Below are 17,346 nucleotides of genomic sequence, written 5' to 3' on the forward strand. Positions count from 1 at the left end.
ACATTAATTGATGACCAAGACCAGGTGAGGCTGAGTATTTAGACTCTTCTTGGGACACATGAAGAAACTGGTACATGAACGCAGAGAATGGGACTAGAATCCAGAAATGATGTTCCATTTATTCACTGAAGAAGAGGGAGATTAAGCCTTCCCGATGAACTTCTTCCAATCTCCCAAAACTCCCTCTCTTCCCTTTTCCAAAATAACACATTGAGAAACATGTTTGTACAAAAACCACATATTATTCCCCCCCTCACAAAATCGGGTGGCTGTATTACAGAAATGAAACCAGATCAGACATAAAAAGTCACCACTTATACTGAAACATAACAGTGTAAGAATTCAGGTATTCTGTAGATTACCAGCATAGTAAAAATACTTCCACCTGGATCTTTTAAATTTGAAAGTGATCACATTAAAGACCTGAGGTTACAAGAGACCACAGTATGAACCAGAATTCCATTTTCTTTCTAAGACCTCAGTGGAAAAGGTAAGTATTTGGAATGAATTTCCTTTGGGAAAGACTGGTGTGAAAATAAAACCCTGGCCATTGTCAAAAGGCACGGGGGTATTTCTGAAGTCAAAAGCAATGGAATAAACTCCAGTAGGAACAAGCTCATTTCCACTCCAAGAGTCCAGAATAAACTCAAAAAAGGAACAAGGTCTCCTTTGTTCCAGTACTCTGATGGTGACCAGGGCCACCTGGTTAGAGGTAACACCTGAGGGTTTGAAAGGCAAATCTTAACTGTGGTTTAATTTTTTCCTTTTTTTTTTGCTTTCTGACATTAAGGAAGAAAGTTCTAGGGTGTTTTATAAACACCTTCCCACACCCTCACATATGTAAAGCTTTATAGAATATATAGAAAAGGTATCCAAAAGATGTTCCACTTTGCATTCTAAATGAAACTGCCACTTGCAACTGTGAAGAGGCCAGGTGCTTTGGAAATCAAGCTCTACTCAAAACACCCTTTCCCCACCCATGGAAAGACAGAGGGGAGGGAAGAAGGACAGGAAGAGAACACCAAGAACTCTTTAAGTCACTCATCAGCAGGGGTAGAAATGGGCTCATATTAAGGCATTTTTGTGGCTCTTCCTCTGGAATGGTATTCCACTCTCCTAGCCCGAGAACCTCACCCTCAAAGCATGATGCTCTGATTGCCAAGTGAGTTCCTTGGTACCCACAGCATCTCCTTGACAACCCTGTGATAGATGGAATGTGAGATCTCAGACAGGGAAGGGAGAAGGGATGAGAGGCTGTTGATCCTGCCCCACTTCTCCAATCCCACCCCAAACCTAAAGTACCGCTTCACTAAATCCTTCACCCTGCCTACTGCAAGAGGTAGTTTGGGGACTTGTACCCCCAGCCAACCTAACCAAGTTCCATGAGCTAAAATGTTTATCAGCACTATCTACTTACTTTTTTTTTTTTAAGTTTTTTTTTTTTTTTTAAAGAGGGAGAAAAAAAGAATGCATACAAAGCAGTGAATAGTGGGCTACATTCATTGGGTGGCCGTTGCCCTAGACACCCAAAACTTTCCTGGCTAGTCTAGGAAACTAAGGAATGCCTCCCAAATGCAGCCCTCGAAGCTCACACACTGCCCTCAGAAGAACAAGCCCCCCACCCCTCCCCCGGAATCTAACAAACCATCTGCATAGAAAACCAGAACCAGTGGGCCTGGGGAAGAAGTGGATCTGTTCTAATGCTTGTGCTCTCCCCTACCAGGGACTAAAGGGGGATGTTCTGCCAGGCAGGCTGGAGGCTCTCACAGTCCTCACTAGGGATGAAGTCAGTGGGATCCCTTTCCCCATCTCTTTTAATTCTGGTGCGTCCATGTGTGGCAAAAGTCTCATGAACCTTCACCATCAGCACCATTCTTAGCTCAGATAAGCAGAAATAAGGTCACTTATAATGCCTTAAGGTTTATCCCTTCTGGCTATCCCCTCTGCCCATCATTATTTTTTGGTTCCTATTAACTTAGGATGCTCTCCTTTAAAGCAATAATGACCCATCCCCCCCAAAAAAAAGAAAAAGATAATGATTATAAAGCATTATCCATAAAAGCATAAGACAAAGCAAAAAAACTGCAGGAGAGCAAAAATGACAGACATAGAAACACTACTGTTGACAGGACCTGCAGATAAACTGTCCGCATACCCCATACCAGGACAGGGAGACACTGGGTATTTTTAGGATGACCAGGGCACACTGTCACCACAGGCTTCCCCCTGAGTGTTGGAGGAGGGCCTAACACAAGACATGTCAGAGCACGGACAGGGGTGGCAAGAGAAATGGGGAAATAAGGGATGTGTGCTTGGGGCTGCAAGAATAAAAATCCTGAAAGAAACCCAAGGAAGCTGAGTAACACAAGTCCTGTCATCCCCACTCCAGCTGGTGGCGCTGGGCGTGGACGTCCCCTGCATCTTCCAGGCTAGGGCGCAGCCGAGGCTGGTGGGCCTGGAGCGGGAGGCGGAGGGACTCCATCTGTAGGTGGTGGAGGAGGTGGCTGCTGCTGCGGCGGAGGGGGATCTGCAAACACATCCAGAAGTTAACTCATCATTGCTGGAAACACAGGGGCTCAGGGAAGAGCCCATTTAGAGAAAAATGACCTAAGAAGGTTTCTTTATCGCCTGTGAGGCACTGCTGCCGCTGCGATCTACATGGCGCAGGTCCATCTGGACCTCCAGGTCACTGCTCATGTTGCTTCCCCTGACCCATGAGGTTGGGGGAGTGGGGAGGTGTCTGAACCTGCCCCAATCTCCTTCAAGGCCCACCCCTTCCAAGAATCACTCCAGACCTTTTCAGAACTTAATTATATTTTGATTTTATTGTATTTTAATGGTTCTCACTGCTAATTTTATTTCTTCAGTTAAATGATAAGCTCCTTCCTGGGCAAGTTCTGTGTCTTCTTTTCTTTCTCATAGTGCCTAGCCTAGCTGGGCACAAAATAGATTATCAGAAACTTCTTGCTGATATTAACTATCTCCAGCAGGGCCAGACAGCTTCACTTGAGACAGCTGCTGACAAGTTGGACAGTCCTGGGAGGCCCCACAGCTCCTGAACTGCAGTCCTTGGATTTTTGGCCAAAACTAGGTCAGGTCCTGAAGGGAACAATTAGTATGAGTGTCTGGGGCTCTTTCCTGTTTCAATTTTAGCTGCTTTTCAAAGGAACCCTGGATATAATTTAATCCAGGGATTTTTTTAACTAGATTTTGCCGGAAATGAAAACATATGAAACAAATAATTAAACTGCAGCCTTCCTTACCAGTCAATTCACCCAACTTTCCCCCTAGGAGATTTCCACCAAACTGCTAAGGCTCTTCAAAGCATTTTGAAGCCCACTGATCTAATCCCTTGTGTTATCTTGCAGTGGAGGAAACCAGGGCCTGGAGACGGGAAGCGACTCGCCTGATGAGGCCTGCCCAGTGCCCTGGAGCCAAGTCAGCGGTTCAGAATCCCTGAAATTCACTTGTGGCAGGAAGTGATCGGGAGCAAACCTTCCACATTCTCAAGGTGCTCCACTGAGGGCCCTTTAGGATGGAATCCTGTACACAAATCGTGGGTTACCAGCAGGACATGACCATGGTAAAGACCAATGACATTATCTCTGCAAAGGGGATGGGCAAACTGGTCAAACCTCCTTATCAGCCAGTACATTTGTATACTGCCTGTAAGGCGGCAAGGCAAGGATTTTCTTGCCAAGGAAAAGAGGTACCCACTAGGCTACGGCCTCTGATCACTGACTCAGAGATACCTTTTTCTACTGTTGTGATCCTATACTGACCCAGCTCAATTGTTGTCTTTCTTCTGGGCAGCTACTTTGTCCTTGGACCCTGTGGGTCCAATGAGAAAGGAGATGTACCTCTGTCGATAGTCCCTGCCTCCTGGCCCTAGGAAGTCTCCCAGAGAACTACAGTGAACTCAAGTCACTTCATAGCCTCGCGTAACTTATGGTAAACGCTATACTACTATCCACTTGTTCATTTCATATTTTCCCAACTAAAGCTCCTGGAGGCCAGGAATTCCTATGCGTCCTAGCTCTGTATTGTGAACAGAAGCTAACTCCTCCTCACATACGTGACTTCTAAATGGACCTGGGATCACAGATGTGGCTGGGAACATGGCCACTATTGGCTGCATTTTCGGATCATTACTCCTGCTCTACAGGAGTAAAGAGCAGGCCAGGCTCTGATGCAGTCCTCTGGAGGCCAGGGTTGGAGCAGAACAAGGGCCCCATGGCAGAAATGAGCTAGCTGGCTTTGCACATACCACCAGGCAGACATCGTTCAGCAGCATCTGTGCCTTCTCCATGGAGCCTGCTAAGACCTCAAATTCCTTCTCAACACAGCCCTGAATACTCCTTCCTTAGTCTAAGCAGCCACTACAAATACATCAAAATGGCTACAAGAAACTTACTTGTTATTCCTGCCCTAAACCAGATCCTATTCTTTTTTTTTTTTTTTTTTTTTTTTTTGCGGTACACGGGCCTCTCACTGTTGTGGCCTCTCCCGTTGCGGAGCACAGGCTCCGGACGTGCAGGCTCAGCGGCCATGGCTCAGGGGCCTAGCCGCTCCACGGCATGTGGGATCTTCCTGGACCGGGGCACGAACCCATGTCCCCTGCACCGGCAGGCGGACTCTCAACCACTGTGCCACCAGGAAAGCCCCTATTCTTTTCTTTACACCTACCACTTTTAAACCCTGAATCCATAAAAGGCTCCTATAGGGAAAACAGCTACCAGTAGCTCTGTATGTCTTCCAAGATTCAAATTACACAGGCTTAATCAGGAGTGGGCAAGGCATGCCCCTGGCCTCCCTGGAGTCATGAGTGCATGTCACAAAGGCTATGTATGGCATAAGAGCCCGACTAACTGGGAGCACTTTGCACTCATCACCTGGGTACCTGTCCACCAGGGGTACTGAAGAGCAATGACTAAAAACACAGTCTTTTGGAATCCACTCTCACAGGTCATACTGTCCATGGACCTGTCAAACCCCAGAGAGAACAAAAAGCCTGCCTCCCTGTGTACAGCCCTCCCTAAAAGACCCGGGGGTAATACATCTCCCACCTTGCTACTTACACATGCCGTTAGGTGCCGTGAGGGGTACCCGGGGTCCTAAGATGTTTCCTGGGATTGGAGGCATACCAGGAGGGGTAGGGCCACTCCCAGGGGGGTGGATGTTGGCTGCAACGGTGGACATCATGCGGCCTGGCATGGGCTGCCCAGGCATCATGGAACCTGGACCTGGTATCTGACCTGTGGAGGGAGATTTAAAGTACTGAGGTAAATGTACCAGGAAAAAAAGGAATCAACTCATTGCCCGAGACTGCTAAATACAGACAAATACCTAACCCTCCAAGACAATTAGAAAGATCAACAGAGCAATAATCTGTAATAATCTCTCTGTCCAGCTTTTAATTTGGGGTGGGGTGGGGGGACAGAGGGATAATGGGGCAGATCTGTGAAGTGAATGATTACCCCAAACCCTGCTATAGGTAGACAGTAGCTGTAAGAAACAGTTACCCAACATCCTTAAAAGAAAGCATTAATTCTGGTTAGTTTGGGTGAACAATGGATTGTCCAATATCTTCCTGAGGACACAAAATGCCAAGCAAAGACCACAGGGAGTGGAAAGAAGGACTTTAACAGCAAGTCAGCGCACAGTCCAAGGACTGAAGCTCAGTCCAGATTGAGCTTCATGCACAGGCTATGTGGGAATGTGTATGCCTGAAAGGGTATATTGATCAATACTGTGAAATCACAATTAAAAAGGGATTCTAATTGGAATCCTCAAGTCCTGTTCACAAAAAAATCTCTCCCTCTCTCCCCAACCAGGAAGCACTGGCTCTGGAGAACCATGGTGGGGGAGACATACGGGAAACAGGCAACTCCTTCACCTCTTCCTCTTGCTTTGATGTGCACAATGGGAGACGCTAGACATAAGGACCATGAAACACCTCCTGCATTCAGTTTCACACTGAGTCTTTAGAACTTTCAGCAAACTTTTTCTGTAGAGCCAGACAGTAAGTATTTGGATTTGGCAGGCCATATGGCCTCTGTCACAACTATTTAACTTTGCTACTGTAGTATGAAGGCAGTCAGGCAATGTGTAACAAATAGGTTACCGAAACATCTTTGTTTATGGACTCTGAAATGTGAATTTCACATAATTTTCATGTGACATAAACATTCTTTCAAGTTTTCCCCAACCACGTAAACTGTAAAAACCATTCTTAGCCTATGGCCCCTACAAAAACAGGAGATAGGCCAGATTTGGTTGCAGTTAGCCAAACCTCCCTTAGATATGGTGGTGGATATGTATTAATTCTTCAACTTAGCGGTCTGGCTCCTGGGCTTGGCTTTAAAGAGCCACAAACCAAGGAGAATTGTTTAATGGGCACAAACCAAGGCTGAAGCTATATATAAGGACAAATTATAATCTCTACAGAATAAGGAAAGAGAATCTATTGTAGTTTTTTCTTTCTTTCTTTTTTTAATCTAGGGACGTTAGCACGCCTATGTAAGGTCAACTATATGAAACTGAACACAGGCTTCTAGGCATAGTCCTGAGACAGCTGGAAATAAGAACGCTTGAGGTTCAAGCCTGGAAGATGGGACTACCAGACAGCTAACTGGCAACTAAAATATATAGAGTACTGGAGATAACTCAAGTGAAGAATTCTCTGTCAGTGCTTAGAAAAAGGCCTCTCTTAAGAAAGACACACAAAGCTTCAAGCCTCACACCATCCATTTCCAGTGTCTGTTCCATGAGCCAGGACTCAAAGAGTGGAGCTTTTCACTACGGGGTGTCAATGAAGAGAACCCCAGTGAGATACAAGAGTCAGGAAAAGAAGTGGTCCACTGTCTTTGGGGGACTATTTTTTAAAAGCATAGGGAGGCATCAACCTTATGCCTCAGAATGAAAAGAACAGCAAATTTTGGGTCCTCTGGCCCACCTTCCTGTGCTCTATAATGCAATCATGCAAAAGTGCAGCAGAGGAGCCCCAGAGGCCCATCTGCTGGAGGACAACTTGATCAAATCACCTCAGAGAAAGCAAGAGCAGGTGCTGGGCTGAGACTACCACTACTACTACACCACTGAACTTCAGTAATTAAAGCTGGGTGCCTGTGCCACAGTGCTAGGACAGATTTAGGCTGTGCTGAAGAGTCTATCCATGTAGGAAATGACACAAGAGATAAAAAAACAAATGCCAAGTATATTACAAGCCATACAAAGGATGAGTACACATGAAGGTGTGGCAGGCAAATCAAGGGAAAACTATGGAAGAAGCAAGTAAAAGAAAATAATACCTTCTGGTTAACCAAGAGCAACTTGTGAATGACTTGGGACTTTGGATAATGTGTATATAAAGTGAAGGAGGGGAATTAGGAACAGGATAACAGCAGACTATCCTAAGCACAAGGCCTAGCCTGAGTTACACAATCAGAACATAATATGAATATTGTTCCATTTATACGTAGCATCTTCATACTCGCCATCCCCTCTGAGGTAACTGCATCACCTTATTATCTATCACTTGCATTTCACCGAGGAGTAACAAGCTCAAAAGGTTATTAGAAAAAGTGCCCAGGCTACAGAGCCAAGTTGTCCACGGTTGGTTTGTCTGACATGAATCAAAGCAAAGGGGACCGGATGAGTCACACACACAGAATGGGGTGAGGGACTTGGCCCGGTAAGGCTACAGGGGACTGGGTGAAAGGTTCTGGAGAAATGAGGAACATGGGCCTGATTTTCTGTGTGATGGAAAGCTTTAAGAAGGGATGCAGAGGAGTCTGAGCCTACAGCAGAGGAAGAGAGCTTTTGCAGAGAAGTAGGGGTTGCATGAGGGCAGGATAAGTAGGTAAGAGTTGAGAGCAGCACCCTACAGGCTTCCTGGGGATGGGTAAGAGAACGAGGAGGAGGGGTGAGTATGAAGCTGAGAAGGAGAAAGAATTCGGGTTTGGCACCTAACTGGCATGTGAAGTGTAGAGAATGGGGAAGGACTTTTGCTTTGGGAACAGGAGGTGTGGAATTGGCTGTCATTCCAGTAGAACACAGAGATGGGGTGAAGGGAAGATACAGAACTCTCAAAAGTTTCCAATGGGCAATAAGTAGCACACACAGAGCCTTATTATTCTAAGAATCAGGGTCTGTCCTCTGTAACTCTCCCAGTTTCCTTCCTACCAAACACCTGTGAGGCCGTTACTAAACACAATGCTTTTTTTCCCCCACTCTCTGAGTCTCTACTAATGATTTTTTGATGGTATTCCAGGTGGTGAGACAGGGCAAGAGGAGGTACTTTTGCTGTTGTTGGGGGCAGGAGGCCTAGTATGAAGTCCAGACCTACAGAATCCCAACCTGGAGATGAAAGAACACTTTCAATGGACTTGCTGTGATGAATGGAAGCCATTCACTAGAACAGATAATACGGCCCGTGTTTACCAATGGGTGCAGATTCCCTCCTTCTACCCAGTTCAACCTGGACAAGAGGCCTTGAGCAAGTCAGGAAGAACATTTTGCCAGCCCATCTCAGGTCTCTCTCTCCAGAAAACCAACAGCAGAACACTGAAGAATGCCTTTACAAAAAGGCCAGAAAGAGTACTGAGTAAGGGAGAAAGAAAGAAAGAAGGAAGAGCATAGACCAGGTGTGTGCTAAGTGATAAGACACACAACTGTTCAGTCCTAACCAATGTCGTCCACAACAGTCTGACAGAGTTTTTATACTTTGATGTCTAGAGCAAGGTGTGGGTTGTCCAAACTCCTGGCTGACCAGTGAGCATCCCAGTCAGAGAGCCACCCAATACCATTCTCGACAGGGAAAGTGAAGATGAACGTGCCTGGAAGCTGAACAGTGCGATCTCACTTCCACTTCACGCCAACCCAGATGAGTGGTCTTGGACAAGTCATTTAGGATGCCCGGAGCCTCAGTTTCCTGAGATTATTATAAAGAGTGATGCTAAATATCTGCTGTACTCTCTCTGTATGATCAGGGAAACTGTTTATTTCTTATGGTGCCTTATTATGTCACTGGCTCTGCCTTATGAGAGGCAGGGCAAATATTCTCATTTTATAGACAGTAAACAGAAGCTCAGAAAAGTTAAAAGACTTCTCTACGGTCACAGAACTTGTAAGAGGAACGAGATCCAAGTCTTCTGATTCTAAATCCAATTCTCCTTCTACCACACTATTCTGTGCTCAAATGAAACAGTTCCTGTGAAAGGACTTAATATTAACAGTCAGCATTAAAAAAAAAAAATCTGAGATGTAAACTTTAATTCCAAACACCATGTTTTCTTCTTCACTACATCAATAATAAGGAAACTGCTCTGCTTCCTGCAATACATAATTTTATCAAATATACTTTCCAGCACCTTGCAGTGGGTTGGATGGTGGCCCCCAAACAGATAATGCACACGTTCTAATACCTGGAACCTGTAAATGTAACCATATTTGGAAAAAGCATCTTTGCAGATTTAAGTTAAGGACCTTAAGATCATCCTAGATTATTCTGGTGGGCCCTATATCCAATGACAAGTGTTCTTATATGGGACACATGGAGGAAAAGACACAGAGGAGAAGGAAGGTAAAGATGGAGTAAAGAGAGATGTGGCCACAAGCCAAGGAATGCTACCAGACACCAGAAGCTGGAAGATGCAATGAACAGACTCTCCCCTAGAGCCCCTGGAGGGAACATGACCTTGCTCTAGCAGCTCCCAGAATTGTGAGACCTACATTTCTGTTGTTGTAAGTTACCACGTTTATGAAAGGGGAAAACAAAGACTGAGTAGCTCACCCAATGTCATAAAGTGTATCAATAGGGGAGCCCAGCTCTGACCTGGGTACTCTGGCTTCAGATCTGGTGTTTGCAATACAGTGCACTCTGAGGATGAAGGTCTGGAGGAAGGGGGCCCATCTGTCTTCCAGCAGACTATGTGATACAAACCCTGCTGCCAATAAAGTGATGGGTCAGGTATTCAACCCACACCTAGCTCCAGAAACAATCTGGCAAAGAGGAATCAGTGGCACATGGACACAAGGTGATAACTACCAGAACACACTGGGATAAGCCTTGCAGGCTTGGCTGTCAGGCCCATCGGTGCTGTTTCCAAAGCTACCTGCTTAGCGGCAGTGGCCCATTTACCTATTTCCCTATATCTTTATGGCAACAAGCTGGGATAGAATAGCTTTAGGGTTTTCCAAGGCTATTTGCCTAACAGCTGGAAAATACCTTTCCTTTCTCTTGCTGTAAATCCTGAAGCTTTCTGTAAAACAAAGTTCTTCTATCCTCCTGTCACAAACAGAGCCATAAAGCCACTGGAATATAGGTATTTAAGGTATGAGAGGACAATGGCTCCTTGGGAAAGGTGGCAGCAAAAAGGAAGAACTAGAAGAAAAACCGTTTACTTCCACTGTGGGACCTTGCACAGACAAACATTTCTCAGGAAAGCAAGAAGCACCAAGAGTGAGGCAATGCCCCTGTGCCATCCAGAGGTGCTGGTGTGCCTGTGGCAGTGGATTTAGAGGACAAGGAGGGGACAGAATGTTGCTCTGAGCTGGGGCCTGTCACTTCCCAGGCAAAGACAGCTGTCTCATGGAATTCAGGTTGTTAGGAAGGCTGAAGTAAGGGCCCAGTTTCAAGATAAGGAAATGAAATCTCAGAGAGGCTATGGAATTTGTTTGAAAGTCACAAGGAACAAGAGGCTGAGCTGTCTGACCCTGAGGCTCATTCTCCTTTCCTTTACACCACCCTGCCTTAAAAGGGTATTTCTTTCCGTGGGAAAGCCAATTTCTCTTTTTTTTAAAAATAAATTTATTTATTTAGTTTTTGACTGTGTTGGGTCTTTGTTGCTGTGCATAGGCTTCCTCTAGTTGTGGCGAGCGGGGGCTACTCTTTGTTGTGGTGCTTGGGCTTCTCATTGTGGTGGCTTCTCTTGTTGCTGTGCACGGGCTCAGTAGTTGTGGCTCGCGGGCTCTAGAGTGCAGGCTCAGCAGTTGTGCTGCATGGGCTCAGTTGCTCCACGGCATGTGGGATCTTCCTGGACCAGGGCTAGAACCCGTGTCCCCTGCACTGGCAGGTGGATTCTTAACCACTGCGCCACCAGGGAAACCCAACCCCTGTCCTTTTGAAATCTAAATGTCCTTGGGTTTTCTGGTTTCTGATATAGGTCTCACCACTTTCTTTTTTAAATTAATTTATTTTTATTTCTTTATTTTTGGCTGTGTTGGGTCTTTGTTGCTGCACGCAGGCTTCCTCTAGTTGCGGCAAGCGGGGGCTACTCTTCATTGCGGTGCGCGGGCTTCTCATTGGGGTGGCTTCTCTTGTTGAGGAGCACGGGCTCTAGGCGCGCGGGCTTCAACAGTTGTGGCACGTGGGCTCAGTAGTTGTGGCGCACGTGCTTAGTTGCTCCGCGGCATGTGGGATCTTCCTGGACCAGGGCTTGAACCCATGTCCCCGGCATTGGCAGGCAGATTCTTAACCACCGTACCACCAGGGAAGCCCCTCACCACTTTTAAATGGATGACAATGTCTGAAGGCATTTCCATTAACTCTTAATAAACATGAAGAAGTCTGACCTACAGATACCTAAAATGAAGCGCAGCAGGCCTTACCAAACAAAATAAAGGGTGTGTATATGTAGTTTCCATTAAAAAAAAATTCAGGTGTTTCCTTTTCCAGTAGAGAGGAAGGTGAGAGATAAGAGAGATGTGGCTTCAGAACAGCAGTATCAAAGCATATACTGGTGGGAGTCTGACCTACATACAAGCTTTTTTTTTTTTTTTTTTTTAAAACAGCAGGCATCTGAAGCCTGAAAAATGGAAAGGTTTGCTAAAATTAGGCTTTGCCTAGTGGAAAAATCCCTCACACTCTCAGGTTTATTAGATCTTATACTAAAGCGTTAACGGCCACCATGCCTAAAAGAATATTAAGGATTTTATTTTTATTCTTTGGGATGGGAGAGGCAGGTGGGTAAGGAACACAAAACTAGGAGAGGGAACCTATGAATTTCCAAGCTTAAGCATATTTCATTGCTGTTTCTAACCATCCATGGCACACTCTCTGGCTGAGTATCCCAGAGAACAGAAATAACAATCGGGGCCAAGCGAGGGGGAAGCCCAGGATCCTCGGAGATTGCTCCTCCTGCAGCAGCTTCCGGGGGGGCACAGACGCTCTTTGTTGAAGACTGTGCCCTCACTGTTCTCTCTGTAAGGATAACCTGCTACTCCGGAAAGTGGCACAGCAGCCTTGTTATCACATCATGCAAGCAGGACCAAAGGCACCGCAGATAATAAAGACTTGGCTGATGTGACGAGCTAGTCCTTTTCCCTCTTCAGTGTGGGGCTCCGAGTTGGGTGGAGAGGGGAGGCTGGGAAGTGATGAGTAGTTGTAATCTTTTCCTAAGTAGTATTTCCCACGGGGAGGGTTCTGTAAGTGGGTCTAACTTGGGGGCTTAAAGTCAAGTGCCTAATGCCTGGCTTGAAATTTCCTTGAACAACCAATATTTTACTAACTGATGCAAAATATTCTAGTTTTATTATTAAAACATGTCTAACATCCCTGAGTTCTCATCAAACCAGATCAATTCCTACTCTGATTTTTCTTAGGCACTTCTAAAAATTCTTATGTTATTAATGAGGAAACCATAAAGATATTTAAACCAACACGTCCTTTTCTCTCTGCTTTTCACACACAGAGACATATAACAAAGGCTACCCCAATGCAGGTGGCTCGCTCCAGATCCATGAGGCACTAATACTCAAGAGTGCCTCATTTACTATTTATTTTTAATGGAACTTTATTGGAGTATAATTGCTTCACAATACTGTGTTAGTTTCTGTTGTACAACAAAGCGAATCAGCCATATGCATACACGTGTCCCCATACCCCCTCCCTCTTGAGCCTCCCTCAACCACCGCTCTAGGTCATCGCAAAGCACCAAGCTGATCTCACTGTGCTACGCTGTTGCTTCCCACCAGCCAACTATTGTACATTCGGTAGTGTATATATGTCGATGCTACTCTCACTTCGCCCCAGCTTCGCCCTTCCACCCCACGTCATCAAGTCCATTCTCTTTATCTACCTCTTTATTCCTGCCCTGCAACTAGGTTCAAAAGCCCAAGGGGAGGGCAGAGCTTACACTGCACTTACATGCTAGATTTTTAGGTAATCTTCCTGTAAATACACCTGGCCCTCTGTTCCTCCGTATCCATGGGATCTGCATCCATGGATATAGAGGGACGACTGAATTCACTGTACAGTGTCATTTTATGTAAGAGACTTGAGAACCCATGGATACTCATGCATCCCCCATTGGGGCTCCTGGAACCAATCCCTGGTGGATACTGAGGGATGACTGTAGGTGCCAAGGCCCCTGGAGGGTACGCCCTGCAGTCAGAAGTGTCCTCCTTGCTCACAATCAAGAACACCTCAGGAAACAGCAGCCACTACCCAGGCCACTCTCCTTGGTTCCCCATGTGCTGTCATGAATACAATGGTCCAGGGTGTGGGCAAGGGATACCATGCATGTGCTCAAGAACTGATGGCTGTCATGACTATTCACCTTGTGCCATTTAGAATGGCGGTCTTACAGGAAGAACCAGTAAGCCTTTAATTTAGGAACCACTTCATGAAATCACTGTTTTTCAATTTAAATGAAAAGACGACATGTAGTGCTGTGTATTTTATGATGAGCAACAAAACCTAAGGGTGGTATAAGGATGGCTATGGCTACCTCCAGTTTCCATTTGCCAACTTTATACTATAGATTCTTCCTTTGACTATCTGTTTGGTGGAAACAAATCAACTTGGGACACTTTATCACAGATAAGAACAAAACCTACAAAAAGCTGGAGCTCCCAGGTGAGTTAGGAGTAGGACCAAATAATAAAAGCCAAGGAAGAGAGACAGCAGCATACAGATGGTACTCTCTATACAAAAATTCTAAGCATTTGAATGAATTAAAGGGGTGGAGGAGAGGACTGCAGAGGTACAAACTAAATGGAATATGTACAGGTGTCAGTTTATACTAGCCCCGCTGGTGCCTGGGACCATACGTGTTTGACAGTCCGGCAGATTCACAACAGTGAGCCATATTTTAATGGGCTCTACCACTAACTGATGGCCAGTTAAGTGGAGAAAGATTACATGTGATTTATCTACAAAATTATTTAAATTCTAAGAAGTCAGAGAGCTGGACAAATTCACCACTCAGTAATATATTTGTCTTGACTTTCTTCTCACCACTTCCCCAACCTTGCTTTCAGAGGCTGATTTTTCTCCTTCCTTCACACACCATAAATTCCGACCAAACACCAAAACCTAGCAAACTGACCTGGATAATTACCCTCAGCTCCTAACATAAACGTCGTGGCCCGCTAACTTTTCTAGAACCTAGGAAATATTAGTTGGAAGGACCATGCTCCCATTTATTAACTTACACCTGTGGCAAATAAGAGACTAAAGCTCTTCTCCACCTAAAACACTACAGACTCCCTCACTTGCTTTGATATATAAGGCCTCTTTAGCCAATTTCTAGAATATGGTGTACGAGACTCAGCTGTTACAATACAATCAGCCTTTTCTGAACTGTCAATATTAAGAAAGCTTTTAATTATTGGGTTCAATTTATTTTTCTTCATTTTACTTTCCAACACACCTGATTTTTACATTCAAACTCCAAAACAATCTCACGAAAGGGGCAACTATGAAAAATGATTACCTTGAGCTGCTGGAACTCTCATACACTGCTAGAGAGAACATAAACTGGCATTATCATTTTGGCAAAATTTTGGCAGCATCAACTAATGTGAATACATGGATATCCTAAGACCCACTCTAGGGACATAACAAATTCCACCACTTAGGGGCACACACAACAGAAATGTATACCTATGTCTCCAAAAGATATGTGCACATGCATGTTCACAGCAGGAGTTACTATTCGTAATAACTAAAATGGAAATGAATCAAATGTCCATCAACAGGAGAATGGATTAATAAATCATGGTAGAGCCCCAGAGTAGACAGGTACAACAAGAAGAAAGAACAGCAAGAGCGAAAGACGTACAGCAAGAGTGAAAGGCAAACAAACAAAAATCAGTATGTGATTCCATCCAGGTAACATTCAAAACCAGCCCAGGGACTTCCCTGGTGGTGCAGTGGTTAAGAATCTGCCTGCCAATGCAGGGGACACGGGTTCGATCCCTGGTCCAGGAAGATCCCACATGCTGAGGAGCAACTAAGCCCGTGCACCACAACTACTGAGCCTGCACTCTAGACCCTGCGTGCCACAACTACTGAAGCCCTCACGCCCTACAGCCCGCGCACCGCAACTACTGAGCCCACAAGCCATGACTACTGAAGCCCACGCACCTAGAACCTGTGCTCTGCAACAAGGGAAGCCACTGCAATGAGAAGCCCGCGCACTGCAATGAAGAGTAGTTCCCACTTGCCGCAACTAGAGAAAGCCCACACGCAGCAACGAAGACCCAATGCAGCACCCCCCCAAGAAACCCCCAAAAGAACCCAGCCCAACTAGACATCGGGACAGTTGTTACCCAAGGGCAGGGAGGAGACTGAGATGGGTATGAGGGGGCTTCTGGGTACCGGTTACACAGGTATATTCTCTTTGTTAAAAATCATCAAGCAAAATACTTATGGCTTGTGTATTTTTCCATATGTACACTACATTTCAATAAAAAATGTTTAAGAAAAGAGGGACTTCTCTGGAGGTCCAGTGATTAAGACTCCACGCTTCCACTGCAGGGGGCGCGGGTTCGATCCCTGGTTGGGGGGACTAAAATCCCACACACAGCATGGCGTGGCCAAAAAAAAAGGGAGGGAGGGAAGGAGGAAGGGAGGGAGGGAGGGAGGAAGGAAGAATAGTTTTTTAAAATAAATTTTAAAAAACACTCTCATCATACACACAATGATGATTTTCTTTAAAATTCACTTAAGAAAAGCCTATTTCTGTGAGAAAGTAAAAAGGGAAACATAACCTATTTTTATTCTAAAGGCTATTTTATGAACCCTAGTTTTCTACCACTGTCTCCCTAAAAGAAGAGATGTATCTGAGTCTGCTCTAAAACCTCTTGGTTCTCCATCACGGAAGGTGGCATCGTGACATCATTTTGGAATAGAAGGAGCCCAGTATGAATCCTGGCTCCACCATGCAGCAAGGTGACATGGCCTTGGCATGCACCAGCTCTTCAACTGTAAAGGCAGGACAATGATAAGTAAGCAAAAATACTGGGGGTGAAGGGCCTGGCATACAAACACCTGTTCTCACCAGGATGTAATTTAGAAAAAAAAGGGAGAAGGGTATCTTTTCTAAATGCAGATGGTGGAGCTCCTGAACAGTTACTGTGGATGATGATGCTTTAGCACCATTAAGAACCAAATACCAAGGAGCCACAGAGAACCCCCTCCTAAACATTTATCCCAAGAGTTTTAGGAATTAAAAATTTTAAATAACTGTTTTTGAAAAATCACTTTGTGATCATCACTCTGTTATGCATTCATAGCTTTTAACTTGGAAGAAAATTAGATCTCACAGAGAGGTTTTAAAATCCACTCAAGCAGACAGACAGGAAAACTGAGAAATAAAGTATCCTGTGTCATGAGCCTGGCAGACTTCTAAAACTATCTCCACAAATGTCATTTAGATCAAGTGGCAAGTGGGATGATGGTAGCAAATTCCACAACTGCAATTTAATAGTGTGTGTGAGTGTGTGTGTGTGTGTGTGTGTGTGCGCGCACGCATGCGTATGAAAATGAATGCTTCCCAAAGTGAACCTAGCCCCATTTTTGGGTCAAGGCAATAAGAACTAATATCTAAACATGTTTGCGGTTGTAAATTAAAAATTCATGTTGGTAACACAAGTTGTCAGATCATAGTTTTTTCCGTCATGGCTTCCTCAGGCAAACATGCCTGGTTATTTCCACGAGATTTAGAAATTCTGTCATTTGAGGAAGTCAGGGCAACTGACATTAGTCATATCGGGAATCTTCTCAGGCCTCCAAGGGTCTTTCTATTTTTATTTCAGCTCACCTCTACACGCCCGGCCAGAGAACATGCATACCTCCCCAGAAAGCACAAATTTTGGCTCTGGCAGGCACGTGACACATGATTATAAAGTACCTATAAAAATCGTACAGGGGGCTTCCCTGGTGGCGCAGTGGTTGAGAGTCCGCCTGCCGATGCAGGGGGACACGGGTTCGTGCCTCGGTCCGGGAAGATCCCACACGCCGTGGAGCGGCTGGGCCCGTGAGCCATGGCCGCTGAGCCTGTGCGTCCGGAGCCTGTGCTCCGCAACGGGAGAGGCCACAACAGTTAGAGGCCTGCGTAC

The 17,346-nt window shown here is 45.3% G+C and overlaps 1 protein-coding gene across 6 annotated transcripts in view; it reads right to left on the bottom strand.

Moving 5' to 3' along the window:
* Window positions 1-99: 99 nt before the first annotated feature.
* SMARCC1 (SWI/SNF related BAF chromatin remodeling complex subunit C1) overlaps window positions 100-17,346 on the bottom strand; it is a 181,255-nt gene continuing 164,008 nt past the window's right edge. For 3 of the 6 annotated variants that reach the window (XM_089919220.1, XM_089919219.1, XM_022573288.2), the window contains 2 exons: window positions 5,079-5,255; window positions 100-2,527 (listed from right to left, as the gene is read on the bottom strand). In XM_089919220.1, coding sequence (XP_089775346.1) covers window positions 2,430-2,527; window positions 5,079-5,255 — 275 coding nt within the window. In that variant the 3' untranslated portion in view covers window positions 100-2,429. The other 3 variants (XM_089919221.1, XM_089919222.1, XM_089919224.1) reach the window with 3 other exon arrangements.

This window comes from Delphinapterus leucas, chromosome 10, assembly GCF_059928025.1.
Source record: "Delphinapterus leucas isolate spDelLeu-1000000601 "Yukka" chromosome 10, BTC_Dleu_Yukka2, whole genome shotgun sequence".
NCBI lineage: Eukaryota > Metazoa > Chordata > Mammalia > Artiodactyla > Monodontidae > Delphinapterus > Delphinapterus leucas.